This window comes from Salvelinus namaycush, chromosome 13 (genome assembly GCF_016432855.1).
Source record: "Salvelinus namaycush isolate Seneca chromosome 13, SaNama_1.0, whole genome shotgun sequence".
In the NCBI taxonomy this organism is placed as follows: domain Eukaryota; kingdom Metazoa; phylum Chordata; class Actinopteri; order Salmoniformes; family Salmonidae; genus Salvelinus; species Salvelinus namaycush.
This window is the reverse complement of record NC_052319.1, coordinates 46,106,369-46,125,795: the sequence shown is the minus strand read 5'-3', so window position 1 is coordinate 46,125,795 and position 19,427 is coordinate 46,106,369. Positions and strand designations below refer to the sequence as shown.

General features: G+C 42.2%; 1 protein-coding gene across 4 annotated transcripts; it reads right to left on the bottom strand.

Moving 5' to 3' along the window:
- Positions 1-193: 193 nt before the first annotated feature.
- Positions 194-19,184, bottom strand: pknox1.1 (pbx/knotted 1 homeobox 1.1). 4 transcript variants are annotated; one of them, XM_039007367.1, is made up of 11 exons: positions 19,109-19,184; positions 17,460-17,523; positions 10,186-10,295; positions 9,794-9,965; positions 9,307-9,495; positions 8,781-8,925; positions 8,439-8,536; positions 8,051-8,179; positions 6,770-6,846; positions 6,429-6,592; positions 194-4,176 (listed from the first exon to the last, which is right to left on the bottom strand). In XM_039007367.1, exons 2-11 carry the CDS (start codon positions 17,511-17,513, stop codon positions 3,995-3,997), a joined length of 1,320 nt encoding a protein of 439 aa, XP_038863295.1. In that variant the 5' UTR covers positions 17,514-17,523; positions 19,109-19,184; the 3' UTR covers positions 194-3,994. The 4 variants fall into 4 exon arrangements, with proteins under 4 accessions (XP_038863295.1, XP_038863294.1, XP_038863293.1 ...); XM_039007366.1 differs by lacking the exon at positions 19,109-19,184 and adding an exon at positions 19,017-19,069; XM_039007365.1 differs by lacking the exon at positions 19,109-19,184 and having other exon boundaries at positions 17,460-18,904.
- Between the last annotated feature and the right edge of the window lie 243 nt (positions 19,185-19,427).

Below are 19,427 nucleotides of genomic sequence, written 5' to 3'. Positions count from 1 at the left end.
TCTAGTGGTCAGAGCGTTGGACTAGTAACCGAAAGGTTGCAAGTTCGAATCCCCGAGCGGACAAGGTAAAAATCTGTCATTCTGCCCCTGAACAAGGCAGTTAACCTACTGTTCCTAGGCCGTCATTGAAAATAAGAATTTGTTCTTAACTGACTTGCCTATTTAAACAAAGGTAAAATATATTTTTTTTAAATTCATTTCTATTGGACACAATATAATCCGAAACACAAACAAAACAAACTGCAAATGCATCCAACAAGTTTCTAGAGTCACACGATTTATGTTGTCATTGTGTACAAGGAATATGGGATCAAATACCACAATTTTTTTTACAAACTGTTAAAACACTATAAAGTTAATTTGTCCAAATAGTTATTCAAATGGTGGGGACTAGATACATAAAGTGCATTCACTTCTAAACTGTAAAACAGATACGTATGAAAATTCCCTCAAATAAAAAAGGTGACTTTCTGTACTGTCACCTCATATAAACATCTGATCTCAAATCCCAAAATGCTGGAGTATACTCAAGTGCCAAAGTAAAAGTTTTAGCTTCGCTGTCCAAATAAAAACATAGGGCAGTGTAGCTTCTACTAGTTAGGCTTTCTGTGCTTTTCACTATAGTTATGTCTTTACAAAAAGAACATACCGGTAACTGCCAAAATAACAGAAACCCCGACTTAATAGGGTGTAGGTCCAGAAGGAGCCGCTTCAATGTGCCGTTAAATTGATTCGACGGATGTCTGGAACTCTACTGGAGGGATGCAACGCCATTCTTCTACGAGACGTTCCATCATTTAGTGTTCTATTGACGGTGGTGGAGAACGAGATTGTGGAGGCATCGCTCCACAATCTCCCATAAGTGTTCCATTTGGTAGAGATCTGGTAACTGAGACACACACACACTTTAAAAACAGCCTGTGCTCCTTTGAGACCCCTCTTTCAAAGTCACGGAGACCTCTTCTAGCCATAATAAATCAACAACTGGGCATTTTTAATACCTGACCCTAAGCATGATGGGATGTTAATGTGTTTATTAAACTCCTGAACCAGACCCTGTGTAGAACCTCCTGGTTTAAATATACTTTGTATCCCTCATTTACTTAAGTGTTTCCATTATTTTGGCAGTTAACTGTAAATAAGGCCTTTTTCGGATCGTGTTAAAAACCATTTGACATAATCACATTTTTTTCTCATTTGTCATCAATATTTAGAAAACTTAATTGGACCCTGGAAAACAGGGCCGATAGCTTCAATAACAAAACTTTTTGTACATAAACATTCCAAACAAAACAAGAGAACACCAAACAAACAAAAAGCATACTTCTCATGTTTGTATATAAAAATAAGCCTCTTTACTTTAATTTTCCTTAATGGGCTCTGCTGGACCTATAGGGTCTGCCTGTAAGCCATGGGCTCTGCCTATAAGCCAGTCCTAATCAGAGTGGGCACATGTAATCAAACACAGTCATGCAAAGTGAACAAAACCCATTACAGATACAACTTGAAAGTGTTGGCATCCAAAAAGAGATTTAAATCAAAAATAAGAAATCATTCACCATTTAGTAACGGAGCTTCAGAGTGTTTTTTTTAACACTTCATGATTTTTTTTTGCTGCTTCCGTTTCTCGGGCTTTTGGAACATACAATGATATTATACAGAAAAACACTGGCTTACACACAGACGACGGTAGTAAAAACACTTTCTGATATCAAACTCCTCACACACAAGACACTCCATTCATTAAAGGGACATCGGGAGTGATCCCGTATGTCCAGTGGTTGTGCTCTGTGTAAACCGATCGAGAGAGCGTATACTTACGTGTAACGCGCATTTGTGTACTTGCGATGCAATACCAGTCTATCTACAGTACATACATAATCTGAGCCATCCTATTTTTAGCAGAGCATTAAAAATGGCTCTGATTTGGTTCTAGTGTGTGTTGCAATTCATTATCAGCCCGCCTTATTCATTATCAGCCCGCCTTATTCATTATCAGCCCGCCTTATTCATTATCAGCCCGCCTTATTCATTATCAGCCCGCCTTATTCATTATCAGCACGCCTTATTCATTATCAGCACGCCTTATTCATTATCAGCCCGCCTTATTCATTATCAGCACGCCTTATTCATTATCAGCCCGCCTTATTCATTATCAGCCCGCCTTATTCATTATCAGCCCGCCTTATTCATTATCAGCCCGCCTTATTCATTATCAGCCCGCCTTATTCATTATCAGCCCGCCTTATTCATTATCAGCCCGCCTTATTCATTATCAGCCCGCCTTATTCATTATCAGCCCGCCTTATTCATTATCAGCACGCCTTATTCATTATCAGCACGCCTTATTCATTATCAGCACGCCTTATTCATTATCAGCACGCCTTATTCATTATCAGCCCGCCTTATTCATTATCAGCCCGCCTTATTCATTATCAGCCCGCCTTATTCATTATCAGCACGCCTTATTCATTATCAGCCCGCCTTATTCATTATCAGCCCGCCTTATTCATTATCAGCACGCCTTATTCATTATCAGCACGCCTTATTCATTATCAGCCCGCCTTATTCATTATCAGCACGCCTTATTCATTATCAGCACGCCTTATTCATTATCAGCACGCCTTATTCATTATCAGCCCGCCTTATTCATTATCAGCCCGCCTTATTCATTATCAGCCCGCCTTATTCATTATCAGCACGCCTTATTCATTATCAGCACGCCTTATTCATTATCAGCCCGCCTTATTCATTATCAGCACGCCTTATTCATTATCAGCACGCCTTATTCATTATCAGCACGCCTTATTCATTATCAGCACGCCTTATTCATTATCAGCACGCCTTATTCATTATCAGCACGCCTTATTCATTATCAGCCCGCCTTATTCATTATCAGCCCGCCTTATTCATTATCAGCACGCCTTATTCATTATCAGCACGCCTTATTCATTATCAGCACGCCTTATTCATTATCAGCCCGCCTTATTCATTATCAGCCCGCCTTATTCATTATCAGCACGCCTTATTCATTATCAGCACGCCTTATTCATTATCAGCCCGCCTTATTCATTATCAGCCCGCCTTATTCATTATCAGCCCGCCTTATTCATTATCAGCACGCCTTATTCATTATCAGCACGCCTTATTCATTATCAGCCCGCCTTATTCATTATCAGCCCGCCTTATTCATTATCAGCCCGCCTTATTCATTATCAGCCCGCCTTATTCATTATCAGCACGCCTTATTCATTATCAGCCCGCCTTATTCATTATCAGCCCGCCTTATTCATTATCAGCCCGCCTTATTCATTATCAGCACGCCTTATTCATTATCAGCCCGCCTTATTCATTATCAGCACGCCTTATTCATTATCAGCACGCCTTATTCATTATCAGCCCGCCTTATTCATTATCAGCCCGCCTTATTCATTATCAGCACGCCTTATTCATTATCAGCACGCCTTATTCATTATCAGCACGCCTTATTCATTATCAGCCCGCCTTATTCATTATCAGCCCGCCTTATTCATTATCAGCCCGCCTTATTCATTGTTAGCCCGCCTTATTCATTATCAGCCCGCCTTATTCATTATCAGCACGCCTTATTCATTATCAGCCCGCCTTATTCATTATCAGCCCGCCTTATTCATTGTTAGCCCGCCTTATTCATTATCAGCCCGCCATATTCATTGTTAGCCCGCCATATTCATTGTTAGCCCGCCTTATTCATTGTTAGCCCGCCTTATTCATTGTTAGCCCGCCTTATTCATTGTTAGCCCGCCTTATTCATTGTTAGCCCGCCTTATTCATTGTTAGCCTACCTACATCATGTGTCAGTTGAAGGTCTTAACCACCACACACACATATATATATATATATACACACACACACATACACATATATATATATACATACATATTAAAACAAAGCACACAAAGTTTGTTTTTAAGTGTGTATGTCTTCGTGTGTGTGTGTACAGTACGTCTGTGTCCTACTGCAGGGAGTCGCTGTTGTCCAGGCCCAGCCCAGCCATGTCGTCATCATCGTCCTCGTCCCCGCTGTCTCCTGATTCGTCCTCGCTGTGCCCGCCCATCATCACCTGCTGCACGGCCAGCGTGGCACCGTCTGAAGTCAGGCTCCGAAGACCTTCCACACTCATCATCACCGTGGTTCCTGGTGAACAGACGACCAGGAGAGGACGTCAGTGGCATCACAGATAGCGCTCATGTTTTTCTCTAGTGTCTTATTTCCACACAAAGTGAGTCCCATTGTGAAATAAGTCGCTTTAACAAGGGAGCCTTGAATTTGCCTTGTGACTGAATTCTCCTTGTGGCTATCATTTCCATTACAGTAAGCGCTTGCGCCTAGTTACCTTAAAAACAAGTATAGCCAACAGCTCTAGCAACTCTTGAAACATAGCAGTGCTTATCCAATGAGCAGTGTAGCAAGTCAGTACTTGATCGACCTGGCCCGAGTATCCTGGAAGGATATTGACCTCATCCCGTCAGTGGATGATGCCTGGTTATTCTTTTAAAGTGCCTTCCTCACCATCTTAAATAAGCATGCCTAATTCAAAAAATGTAGAACCAGGAACAGATAAAGCCCTTGGTTCACTCCAGACCTGACTATACCTTGACCAGCACAAAAACATCCTGTGGTGTTCTGCATCAGCATCGAATAGCCCCCGTGATATGCCACTTTTCAGGGAAGTTAGGAACAAATACACACAGGCAGTTAGGAAAGCTAAGGCTAGCTTTTTCAAGCAGACATTTGCATCCTGTAGCACAAACTCAAAAAGGTTCTGGGACACTAAAGTCCATGGAGAATAAGAGCACCTCCTCCCAGCTGCCCACTGCACTGAGGCTAGGAAACACTGTCACCACCGATAAATCCACTATAATTGAGAATTTCAATAAGCATTTTTCTACGGCTGGCCATGCTTTCCACCTGGCTACCCCTACCCCGATCAACAGCCCTTCACCCCCCACAGCAACTCGCCCAAGCCTCCCCCATTTCTCCTTCACCCAAATCCAGATAGCTGATGTTCTGAATGAGCTGCGAAATCTGGACACCTACAAATCAGCCGGGCTAGACAATCTGGACCCTCTCTTTCTAAAATGATCTCCCGAAAATGTTGCAACCCCTATTACTAGTCTGTTCAACCTCTCTCTCGTATCGTCTGAGATTCCCATAGATTGGAAAGCTTCCGCGGTCATCCCCCTCTTCAAAGGGGGAGACACTCTAGACCCAAACTGCTACAGACCTATATCTATCCTACCCTGCATTTCTAAGGTCTTTGAAAGCCAAGTTAAATGCAAGTTAAACTAAATGCATGCTCTTCAACCGATTGCTGCCCACACCTGCCTGCCCGTCCAGCATCACTACTCTGGACGGTTCTGACTTAGAATATGTGGACAACTACAAATACCTAGGTGTCTGGTTAGACTGTAAACTCTCCTTCCAGACTCACATTAAACATCTCCAATCCAAAATTAAATCTAGAATCGGCTTCCTACTTCGCAACAAAGCATCCTTCACTCATGCTGCCAAACATACCCTCGTAAAACTGACCATCCTACCGATCCTTGACTTCGCCGATGTCATTTACAAAATAGCCTCCAACACTCTACTCAACAAATTGGATGTAGTTTATTACAGTGCCATCCGTTTTGTCACCAAAGCCCCGTATAAGACCCACCACTGCGACATGTACTCTCTCGTTGGCTGGCCTTCGCTTCATACCGTCGCCAAACCCACCGGCTCCAGGTCATCTACAAGTCTCTGTTAGGTAAAGCCCCGCCTTATCTCAGTTCACTGGTCACCATAGCAGCACCCACCCTTGGCACGCGCTCCAGCAGGTATATCTCACTGGTCACCCCCAAAGCCAATTCCTCCTTTGGCCGCCTTTCCTTCCAGTTCTCTGCTGCCAATGACTGGAACGAACTGCAAAAATCACTAAAGCAGGAGACCCATATCTCCCTCACTAACTTTAAGAACCAGCTGTCAGAGCAGCTCACAGATCACTGCACATAGCCCATCTGTAAATAGCCCATCCAACTACCTCATCCCCATACTGTATTCATTTATTTATCTTGCTCCTTTGCACCCCAGTATCTCTACTTGCACATTCATCTTCTGCACATTCTACCATTCCAGTGTTTAATTGCTATATTGTAATTACTTTGCCACCATGGCCTATTTATTGCCTTACCTCTCTTATCCTACCTCATTTGCACAGGCTGTATATAGACTTGTTCTACTGTATTATTGATTGTATGTTTGTTTATTCCATGTGGAACTCTGTGTTGTTGTATGTGTCAAACTGCTTTGCTTTATCTTGGCCAGGTCGCAGTTGCACATGAGAACTTGTTCTCAACTAGCCTACCTGGTTAAATAAAGGTGAAATAATAAAAAAATGTAAGTACCATCTGGCATCTGGACCTGTTGTTGGGTCATCCCCGTGGCGATGGAGTCAGGCCAGAAGCGCTGTAGCGGCCTGTTCGGAGGAGGTTTCTTCTTGTTTTTGGGTGTCTCCGAAGAGCTGGCGTCCAGCATGGGCTGCAGGATTCGCCTCCGCGCGTTTATGAACCTGAGAGAGAAGGAGGAAAGGTTGGACCAATCACGAGAGGGGAAACAAGGGGTTTGACCAATCACTAAACTTGACACATTATTGGATTGGTTCACGCTAGGAGAGGTTGTTCTTTATGGTATTTCATAGTCTTAGGTGATAGTTCATGGTAGTGTGGCATGGGTTCATGTAACTCACCAGTTGTTGACTTGGAGGAGGCTTAGGTTAGTTTGGGTAGCGATCTGCTTCTTCTCATCCTCTGTGGGGTAGGGGTGCTATAGAAATAAGACAACAGTCATTAAAGGAAAAATCCACCCAAAACCACTAATTCCTATAATTTACAGTGTTAAATAACAATATTAAGAACAATATTTTTTGTGAACAAATGCTTCATTTTGCCGTCATAATAAGGTTGGTAGCAACAGGGAAAAATATTTGTGGAAATCTGTTGCAGCTCAAATCCACAATGAAATGCTCTCTCTACGGGCTGGCCAGCTAGCTAGCTACACACAATAATACCAAAGAACATATCAGCATGTAACGTTGCTCACAGAGTGGAGTCTGACATTTTCAAAGGCAGACATACTTTTGAGGAGATGGGAAACGTAGCCCATGCTACGTCAATGGGTTGCGTGTGCAATCTGAACCATTCTGGGACAGGAGTGAATGGGAGTCTATTGGACACTGGGTCAAAACCCAAATATTAGCACGAATTTCATCAACAAGATGTACAACTTTACACATTTTTCCCGAGATAATTAACTTGCTATCTGTAGTATCGTGTAGCTTTGGAATCGTAACATTACACGTACTTTCGAGGAAAATAGGCACATTTTTCGACATACACTGACTTTGAGAAGGAATTGTGTGACGATTAGCTTGGCAACCGCGTGACGCAGCATGACAACGTGAACACAATTGGTCGACAGTCTGCTGGGTGGGGCATTACTCGTTCCTTCATTCATTGGATTACTATCTCTTTTCTATAATATCTCTGGCAACGGCACCATGCAATGCACCCAGGACTGAAGAGGCAGACAAAGGAGAAATGTGCTTAAATTACACATTTCTCGAGGTAGGAGTATCGCAAAAATACGATCATAGGCTCATACGAGAGAAGACATCCTCCAGAATTATGTCATCGACCAGTATTGAAATCTGACATGTATGATAGACGTTTTCACCATCTAAAAGTCGTATTCCAGTGTAGTGAGAGAGACTTCGTCACAATACTACGTGATACTGGCTGGGTTTCTGCCTGCTTAAAAACGCCAATAACTCAAGCTACAAATGAAAACATGAAATGACCCAGGGGAATAGATAGAACATCACTCAGAGATGTACAAAAACAATATAACATTCAAAATGGGTTAACCTTTCCTTTAAGTAGTTAGTGTTTTCATCTTGTACTGAAAGCCAATCAAATCACAGAATCATTCCAGGTTGTAAACCTATAGAGTGTGCCTGTGTTCTACTCACCCCGATGTGCTGGAAGAGCCAAGAGCGCATGACGTTGGTGGCTTGTTTGGGAAGAACGCCACGCTTGTTCTTGGGTGAGCTGTCGTCGTGGTTGAAGAAACTCAGGTCCTGGTTGAGCTGCAGCTGGAGCTGAAGAGAGTTACAGTTAGGTTTCTATATTCTTTCACATTTACGCAGCGTGGGAGGGCGGGGGGCTGGTCAGCGGGCAGCGTGGGAGGGGGGCTGGTCAGCGGGCAGCGTGGGGGGGGGGGCTGTTCAGCGGGCAGCGTGGGGGGGGGGGCTGTTCAGCGGGCAGCGTGGGAGGGGGGCTGGTCAGCGGGCAGCGTGGGGGGGGGGGCTGTTCAGTGGGCAGTAAATGTCAGCCTCCAGATGTGTTTGTGTGTCTTACCTGTGTGTTCTGGATACGTATGGTCTGGGGCGAGAGGGTCTGTGACACCACCTGGCCCTGTGAGTTGACTACTGTAACTGGTTGGTAGACTGTGCCACCTGGAGGAAACACAAGGACCCAACAATGCTTTCAGACTAGTCCTTATTTATTTTCATAAACTGCTGGTACAGAAACAGACAGCTGTATGCTAAGGGCCGGTTTCCGGCACACAGATTAAGCCTCGCTCGTCCTGGACTCTCCATTGAAATATAATCCAGGACTAAACTTAATCTGTGCTCGGGAAACCGCCCCTATGATTCCTATTGAGGTGAGGGCGGTGGGGGTTGGTGTCTGAGGCTCTACCTGTGGTTGTTGTATGCCAGGGTGACATACCTGCTATAACCTGTGTGGGGTTGACAGTTGTCACGGTTACGTTGCCTTGCTGCAGGGCCGATGCTGGCACCACAATCCCCTGGGGACTGAGGGTTCCTGTGAAAGAGCTGGACGTCTGCACGACACACACACACACAGAGGTTAAACGGAGTCTTCACAGTCAATAGTCTGTGTATATAGCATCATGTGTGTATATAATAGGCAAGGTGTGATCTATGTTTTACGGATTCAGTGTGTGTATAGCAGTATACAAGGGTGTGTATTGCAGTATACAAGGGTGTGTGTATAGCAGTATACAAGGGTGTGTGTATAGCAGTATACAAGGGTGTGTGTATTGCAGTATACAATGGTGTGTGTATTGCAGTATACAAGGGTGTGTGTATTGCAGTATACAATGGTGTGTGTATTGCAGTATACAAGGGTGTGTGTATTGTGGATTCATAATGGGTGTGTATGACGGCAGCAAATATATATCTGTATGGCAGGGTGTGTGTACCTGGATCTTGGTGGGGGAGAAACCCTGTCCAGATGAGTAGGGGCTGCCAGGTTCTCCACTCAGCAGCGTCTCGCTGTTCATCTTGGTCTTGAGACAGGAGATGTAGCGGCTGCAGAAGTCCTTACACAGGTCGCTGACCTTCTCCAGCTCCAGCAGGTGGATCCGCAGCACCTGGATGGCCTTCACCATCTAGCGGTCAAAGGTCAGGTCAGAGAGAGGAGTTATGAGAGGCCAGGACGTTTGCATTGAAAATGGCATGTGCATAGTAGTCTGCTCTAGTAAATACACAATTTATTCCACTGGTAGATACTTTAGTATAAGGCTGTTGTAATGTTTATGTGTGGCCAACTGGCTTCATCAAACAGCGCCAATGAAACAGTAGCTCACTTTCCATGTGTCATTTGCATAAATGTATGAATAGTGTCACTAGAGGTCATTGTGATGGAAAATCATTCAAAGAATATTAACAGCAAATGAGGGAGGTCACCAGATTGTCCAGATCAGGGTCCTCACTGAAGAAGGCTTTGCCCTCTTTCTCCTGGCTGCGGACAAAGTTCTCAATGTCCACGTCGAAGCTGGCTGACGTGACACAGTCTGAGCCCTGCGTAGACTGCTCACATTTCTCAAAGAGCAGGGCCAGGAGAGGAAACAATGGATGCCTGCAACAACACACATAGACACACGAAGAGACATCACTAAATTGCCATAATTTACTTTTATATTACACGTGGTAGTGTTTACTCTATATTTTCGTTAGTAGGGCACATAAAGCCCCGACAACATCTACGACTGACAGCAGCAGCATTTCCTTTTTGAAAGTAATTGAGGTGGGGGTTGACCAAAGCTTTGTCAGGGGGTCAACAGAGTCAGGGGGTGTACCGGTATATGGAAGCCTTATCTACATCCATGGGGGTCTGGGGCTCAGTGGGGGTTGGACTGGAGGCTGCATCCAAACCCTCCTCACCGTCCGCCTGCTCCACCCCCTGCATCTGGAGAGAAATGGAAGCGAGGGAGATGAGATGAAAGCAGAGTGAGGAGCAATAGCAGTGGTTAGGTAACGCTCAGAACCCTGCCTCAACAACTACTAAATAAGCCATGAGAAGATTGGTCTTGTTGGCATTGGTAATAGGTTGGAGGACTGTTTTCTCAGTACACAATGGAAGGAAATAGCCTAGCTAAATGATTCTCAAATGGGTGAATGATACAGAGGTTGTCAGTGTCTCTTTGGACAGGAGTAGAATAGAAACATGAGTCGTGGCATATCATGTTTACCCATTACCGATAGCTACACCAAGCTTGTCTTTGAGCGAATTAATTCAGACACCTTCAGTGATTGGAAGCCAACGTGCTCCTCCTCTCGTATTTTCACACTGCCTACCAGCAGCTAGCCAGGCTCACTTCCAAGAACATAAATCCCATCTCCAGCCATGTGATTGAACCAACAATGGCTTTGATTGAGAGCAAATGTGCTGAAAAAGACTTGTTTGCTAGAGCAGGAAAACCTCAACATTGATATGTCCTCACCATTTTCTCAAATCAAAATAAAATCTTATTTGTCACATGCGACAAATACAACAGGTGTAGGTAGACCTTACTGTGAAATGCTGAATACAACAGGTGTAGGTAGACCTTACTGTGAAATGCTGAATACAACAGGTGTAGGTAGACCTTACTGTGAAATGCTGAATACAACAGGTGTAGGTAGACCTTACTGTGAAATGCTGAATACAACAGGTGTAGGTAGACCTTACTGTGAAATGCTGAATACAACAGGTGTAGGTAGACCTTACTGTGAAATGCTGAATACAACAGGTGTAGGTAGACCTTACTGTGAAATGCTGAATACAACAGGTGTAGGTAGACCTTACTGTGAAATGCTGAATACAACAGGTGTAGGTAGACCTTACTGTGAAATGCTGAATACAACAGGTGTAGGTAGACCTTACTGTTAAATGCTGAATACAACAGGTGTAGGTAGACCTTACAGTGAAATGCTGAATACAACAGGTGTAGGTAGACCTTACTGTGAAATGCTGAATACAACAGGTGTAGGTAGACCTTACTGTGAAATGCCAAATACAACAGGTGTAGGTAGACCTTACTGTGAAATGCCAAATACAACAGGTGTAGGTAGACCTTACAGTGAAATGCCGAATACAACAGGTGTAGGTAGACCTTACAGTGAAATGCTGAATACAACAGGTGTAGGTAGACCTTACAGTGAAATGCCAAATACAACAGGTGTAGGTAGACCTTACAGTGAAATGCTGAATACAACAGGTGTAGGTAGACCTTACAGTGAAATGCTGAATACAACAGGTGTAGGTAGACCTTACAGTGAAATGCCAAATACAACAGGTGTAGATAGACCTTACAGTGAAATGCTGAATACAACAGGTGTAGATAGACCTTACAGTGAAATGCTGAATACAACAGGTGTAGGTAGACCTTACAGTGAAATGCTGAATACAACAGGTGTAGATAGACCTTACAGTGAAATGCTGAATACAACAGGTGTAGGTAGACCTTACAGTGAAATGCTGAATACAACAGGTGTAGGTAGACCTTACAGTGAAATGCTGAATACAACAGGTGTAGGTAGACCTTACTGTGAAATGCTGAATACAACAGGTGTAGACCTTACAGTGAAATGCTGAATACAACAGGTGTAGGTAGACCTTACAGTGAAATGCTGAATACAACAGGTGTAGATAGACCTTACTGTGAAATGCTGAATACAACAGGTGTAGGTAGACCTTACAGTGAAATGCCAAATACAACAGGTGTAGATAGACCTTACAGTGAAATGCTGAATACAACAGGTGTAGATAGACCTTACAGTGAAATGCTGAATACAACAGGTGTAGGTAGACCTTACTGTGAAATGCTGAATACAACAGGTGTAGGTAGACCTTACTGTGAAATGCTGAATACAACAGGTGTAGGTAGACCTTACAGTGAAATGCTGAATACAACAGGTGTAGGTAGACCTTACTGTGAAATGCTGAATACAACAGGTGTAGGTAGACCTTACTGTGAAATGCTGAATACAACAGGTGTAGGTAGACCTTACAGTGAAATGCTGAATACAACAGGTGTAGGTAGACCTTACAGTGAAATGCTGAATACAACAGGTGTAGGCAGACCTTACAGTGAAATGCTGAATACAACAGGTGTAGATAGACCTTACAGTGAAATGCTGAATACAACAGGTGTAGGTAGACCTTACAGTGAAATGCTGAATACAACAGGTGTAGGTAGACCTTACTGTGAAATGCTGAATACAACAGGTGTAGACCTTACAGTGAAATGCTGAATACAACAGGTGTAGGTAGACCTTACAGTGAAATGCTGAATACAACAGATGTAGACCTTACAGTGAAATGCTGAATACAACAGGTGTAGGTAGACCTTACTGTGAAATGCTGAATACAACAGGTGTAGACCTTACAGTGAAATGCTGAATACAACAGGTGTAGGTAGACCTTACAGTGAAATGCTGAATACAACAGATGTAGACCTTACAGTGAAATGCTGAATACAACAGGTGTAGGTAGACCTTACAGTGAAATGCTGAATACAACAGGTGTAGGTAGACCTTACAGTGAAATGCTGAATACAACAGGTGTAGGTAGACCTTACAGTGAAATGCTGAATACAACAGGTGTAGTAGACCTTACAGTGAAATGCTGAATACAACAGGTGTAGGTAGACCTTACAGTGAAATGCTGAATACAACAGGTGTAGGTAGACCTTACAGTGAAATGCTGAATACAACAGGTGTAGATAGACCTTACAGTGAAATGCTGAATACAACAGGTGTAGGTAGACCTTACAGTGAAATGCTGAATACAACAGGTGTAGGTAGACCTTACAGTGAAATGCTGAATACAACAGGTGTAGGTAGACCTTACAGTGAAATGCTGAATACAACAGGTGTAGGTAGACCTTACAGTGAAATGCTGAATACAACAGGTGTAGGTAGACCTTACAGTGAAATGCTGAATACAACAGGTGTAGGTAGACCTTACTGTGAAATGCCAAATACAACAGGTGTAGGTAGACCTTACTGTGAAATGCTGAATACAACAGGTGTAGGTAGACCTTACAGTGAAATGCTGAATACAACAGGTGTAGGTAGACCTTACTGTGAAATGCTGAATACAACAGGTGTAGGTAGACCTTACTGTGAAATGCTGAATACAACAGGTGTAGGTAGACCTTACTGTGAAATGCTGAATACAACAGGTGTAGGTAGACCTTACTGTGAAATGCTGAATACAACAGGTGTAGGTAGACCTTACTGTGAAATGCTGAATACAACAGGTGTAGATAGACCTTACTGTGAAATGCTGAATACAACAGGTGTAGACCTTACTGTGAAATGCTGAATACAACAGGTGTAGGTAGACCTTACAGTGAAATGCTGAATACAACAGATGTAGGTAGACCTTACTGTGAAATGCTGAATACAACAGGTGTAGGTAGACCTTACAGTGAAATGCTGAATACAACAGGTGTAGGTAGACCTTACAGTGAAATGCTGAATACAACAGGTGTAGGTAGACCTTACTGTGAAATGCCAAATACAACAGGTGTAGGTAGACCTTACTGTGAAATGCTGAATACAACAGGTGTAGACCTTACTGTGAAATGCTGAATACAACAGGTGTAGACCTTACAGTGAAATGCTGAATACAACAGGTGTAGGTAGACCTTACTGTGAAATGCTGAATACAACAGGTGTAGGTAGACCTTACTGTGAAATGCTGAATACAACAGGTGTAGGTAGACCTTACTGTGAAATGCTGAATACAACAGGTGTAGGTAGACCTTACTGTGAAATGCTGAATACAACAGGTGTAGTAGACCTTACAGTGAAATGCCAAATACAACAGGTGTAGGTAGACCTTACAGTGAAATGCCAAATACAACAGGTGTAGGTAGACCTTACAGTGAAATGCTGAATACAACAGGTGTAGGTAGACCTTACTGTGAAATGCTGAATACAACAGGTGTAGGTAGACCTTACTGTGAAATGCTGAATACAACAGGTGTAGGTAGACCTTACTGTGAAATGCTGAATACAACAGGTGTAGTAGACCTTACAGTGAAATGCTGAATACAACAGGTGTAGATAGACCTTACAGTGAAATGCTGAATACAACAGGTGTAGATAGACCTTACAGTGAAATGCTGAATACAACAGGTGTAGATAGACCTTACAGTGAAATGCTGAATACAACAGGTGTTTTACCTTACAGTGAAATGCTGAATACAACAGGTGTAGATAGACCTTACAGTGAAATGCTGAATACAACAGGTGTTTTACCTTACAGTGAAATGCTGAATACAACAGGTGTTTTACCTTACAGTGAAATGCTGAATACAACAGGTGTAGATAGACCTTACAGTGAAATGCTGAATACAACAGGTGTTTTACCTTACAGTGAAATGCTGAATACAACAGCTGTAGACCTTACAGTGAAATGCTGAATACAACAGCTGTAGACCTTACAGTGAAATGCTGAATACAACAGGTGTTTTACCTTACTGTGAAATGCTGAATATAACAGGTGTAGACCTTACAGTGAAATGCTGAATATAACAGGTGTAGACCTTACAGTGAAATGCTGAATACAACAGGTGTAGACCTTACAGTGAAATGCTGAATACAACAGGTGTTTTACCTTACAGTGAAATGCTGAATACAACAGCTGTAGACCTTACAGTGAAATGCTGAATACAACAGGTGTAGGTAGACCTTACTGTGAAATGCTGAATACAACAGGTGTAGACCTTACAGTGAAATGCTGAATACAACAGGTGTAGGTAGACCTTACTGTGAAATGCTGAATACAACAGGTGTAGGTAGACCTTACTGTGAAATGCTGAATACAACAGGTGTAGGTAGACCTTACTGTGAAATGCTGAATACAACAGGTGTAGGTAGACCTTACTGTGAAATGCTGAATACAACAGGTGTAGGTAGACCTTACTGTGAAATGCTGAATACAACAGGTGTAGGTAGACCTTACTGTGAAATGCTGAATACAACAGGTGTAGTAGACCTTACAGTGAAATGCCAAATACAACAGGTGTAGGTAGACCTTACAGTGAAATGCCAAATACAACAGGTGTAGGTAGACCTTACAGTGAAATGCTGAATACAACAGGTGTAGGTAGACCTTACTGTGAAATGCTGAATACAACAGGTGTAGGTAGACCTTACTGTGAAATGCTGAATACAACAGGTGTAGGTAGACCTTACTGTGAAATGCTGAATACAACAGGTGTAGTAGACCTTACAGTGAAATGCTGAATACAACAGGTGTAGATAGACCTTACAGTGAAATGCTGAATACAACAGGTGTAGATAGACCTTACAGTGAAATGCTGAATACAACAGGTGTAGATAGACCTTACAGTGAAATGCTGAATACAACAGGTGTTTTACCTTACAGTGAAATGCTGAATACAACAGGTGTAGATAGACCTTACAGTGAAATGCTGAATACAACAGGTGTTTTACCTTACAGTGAAATGCTGAATACAACAGGTGTTTTACCTTACAGTGAAATGCTGAATACAACAGGTGTAGATAGACCTTACAGTGAAATGCTGAATACAACAGGTGTTTTACCTTACAGTGAAATGCTGAATACAACAGCTGTAGACCTTACAGTGAAATGCTGAATACAACAGCTGTAGACCTTACAGTGAAATGCTGAATACAACAGGTGTTTTACCTTACTGTGAAATGCTGAATATAACAGGTGTAGACCTTACAGTGAAATGCTGAATATAACAGGTGTAGACCTTACAGTGAAATGCTGAATACAACAGGTGTAGACCTTACAGTGAAATGCTGAATACAACAGGTGTTTTACCTTACAGTGAAATGCTGAATACAACAGCTGTAGACCTTACAGTGAAATGCTGAATACAACAGCTGTAGACCTTACAGTGAAATGCCAAATACAACAGGTGTAGGTAGACCTTACTGTGAAATGCTGAATACAACAGGTGTAGACCTTACAGTGAAATGCTGAATACAACAGGTGTAGGTAGACCTTACAGTGAAATGCTGAATACAACAGGTGTAGACCTTACAGTGAAATGCTGAATACAACAGGTGTAGGTAGACCTTACAGTGAAATGCTGAATACAACAGGTGTAGGTAGACCTTACTGTGAAATGCTGAATACAACAGGTGTAGACCTTACAGTGAAATGCTGAATACAACAGGTGTAGGTAGACCTTACTGTGAAATGCTGAATACAACAGGTGTAGGTAGACCTTACAGTGAAATGCTGAATACAACAGGTGTAGACCTTACAGTGAAATGCTGAATACAACAGGTGTAGGTAGACCTTACAGTGAAATGCTGAATACAACAGGTGTAGGTAGACCTTACAGTGAAATGCTGAATACAACAGGTGTAGGTAGACCTTACAGTGAAATGCTGAATACAACAGGTGTAGGTAGACCTTACTGTGAAATGCTGAATACAACAGGTGTAGACCTTACTGTGAAATGCTGAATACAACAGGTGTAGACCTTACAGTGAAATGCTTACTTACAAACCCTTAACCAACAATGCAGTTAAGAAAATAGAGTTAAGAAAATATTTAATGAATAAACTAATGTAAAATATTTTTTTTTAGGTAACAATAACGAGGCTATATACAGGGGGTACCGGTACAAAGTCAATGTGCAGGGGTACAGGTTACTCAAGGTCATTTGTACATGTAGGTAGCAGTAAAGTGATTATGCATAGATAATAAACAGCGAGTAGCAGCAGTGTGAAAACAAAGGGGGGAGGGGTCAATGCAAATAGTCCAGGTAGCAATTTGATTAATTGTTCAGCAGCCTTATGGCTTGGGGTAGAAGCTGCTCATCTGTAGTTTTGGCAATACATTCTAAATAAATTCTAATAAATCATTTAAGGAATTACAATACACCCAAAAACATTCTGCAGGAAAAAATTACAGTAGTTCTACTTTTTTTTTTACATTGATGATGGATTTTTTTTTTTTATCCAAACTTCAAATAAGCAACTCAAGAACTTAAAATCTTCCCTTACACCCATGCTCGTGGTTTAAGTAGGCCGCAAAACTGAGCCTCAGACTAAATGTGTCCTTCTGACCCACCTGCTGCTCTCCCTCCAGGTACTTGTCTATGGAATCCGACTGGGCAGCCATCATGTTGGCGGACCTAGAAAGACACATAGATCCACACACTGTTGAGAATTAAAAAAGGCTTTTATAGTATAAATTTGTATTTGGTAAACAATATTGACTAATACTGCACTATGGAGACGGGTTGAGGTAAATTGCTTAACTACAGTGAAAATCTATTGAATTCTTTTTCACTCTTTGAAAGACCAAGTGCTATAAATATTTGATCCTTATTGTAGTCTAAACCATATAAATATGAATGTTTTTAATGGCCTTAACACGATTACATTCCACTTTTATACTTGATTAATTCCCATGTTTATGAATAGAACATGGCAATGCTGGATTGCTCTGACAGAGATTATCTACTCCCTGTAGTGCAATAATATACACGATAATGCAGCTACCTATTTGACTGTAAGGTCTTCGTCCAACGAGAATGAAACATGTATGTATATTTACATATAAAAGGCTTAGGGAACAAAATGTATGAAGTTTATACGCTGGCATTCGAAATGTACTGCTTTGTGTAAGTCTTTGACTTATGTTCGTGTGCAAGGGTACAACAACGTTGCGAATCGATGAGCATCATACATGTCTTATAATTAAACCAGGTTAATGTCTATGGTCTTAACTGATGGCACACACCCACCATGTTAAACCGATTTGCTTTTATCGCTGCCATTCTCGCAGCAACAAAGCCAACTAGCTTCTTGATGGTTAGCAATAGCAAGCAATTATTGGATTAGCTTTCAATCATATGAAGGAAAGCTGTCGAGTGAGACAATTCAGTGTAGTAAAAATTCAGTTTCAGAAAACTTAACTACATTTATTGCGATGTTTACTTGTTCAGACAAGGTCGCTAAACAAAATAGCTAACGTTAGTTTATTTACGAAAGCAACTATCTAGCTAGTTAGCTTACTAGCTAATAAATTGCGAATTTTCTTTTGCCCACTAAATTACGCGATAACAGCCTCAAATGTGTACTAAATGTAATATGCATCAACTCTCTTCATGGCCACGACACCAACTGAAGAGTCCTTGTTTTAAACGTTAGTTTGCAATAGTGAAGTTAGCAGAAGCGCCATATTTACAGCGGTGTCTGAGACGGATTAGCTACCACTTTCACAGGTAGCTGCGCGAAAATACAGTAAAGTGACATAAAATGCTGCTGGATTAAAGTGTATATAAACGCGTATTTCATCCAATATGCATTGACATTGTATTAAAATATTATTACTATTCGTTAAATCATTTATAAATATTACTTTCTAATTTTAGTTCTAAAATCTTGCCCACAACAAGCAAGCAAGCAAGCGACAGCTGCCTATCCCTCCCCTGTGCCACTCGCAATTCAACTGGAAGGGGTAAACTGGCTGGGGCCTTGCATCTAGCTCTCGCCCTTGCTTTTTCAGAATCCTTCTTTCCCACCCCCCCTAGAACGCCGACATTTTTTTCTCGGGTAATTTCCATCTTCCTTGGCTCCGGCCATCTATTCAATGCTACATGAACTCCACTGGCCTCCCTACCTCCCGGGTTTTTGCCCTAGGCATTATTCTGTGCGGCCCAGATTGTTTGATTGATAAGGAACGGAAAAAGAAGATTTTGAGTGACAGCTTACCTGAGTGCCAATCTTCGTCACACTGACAAGCGGCTGCAGCAATCGGGATCCGCAGTTGTCGTGCTGCGTCATCGCGCATGGTCACGCAGGATATTTGGCTCATGAATATTTATAGAGAGGGGGGAGGAGATGTGACGTCTGGTGTGCCTTGTTCTTGCCCCAAATATGCATCTTTTTGTTTGATATAACTAGGCAAGTCAGTTAAGAACAAATTCTTATTTACACTGACGGCCTACCTATCTTGCTGGTGGAATGCCTGGCAAAATCTAAACCACTGCTGCTCTTTAATCTAGGGCAAAGCAAAATGAAAAGCCTGTTA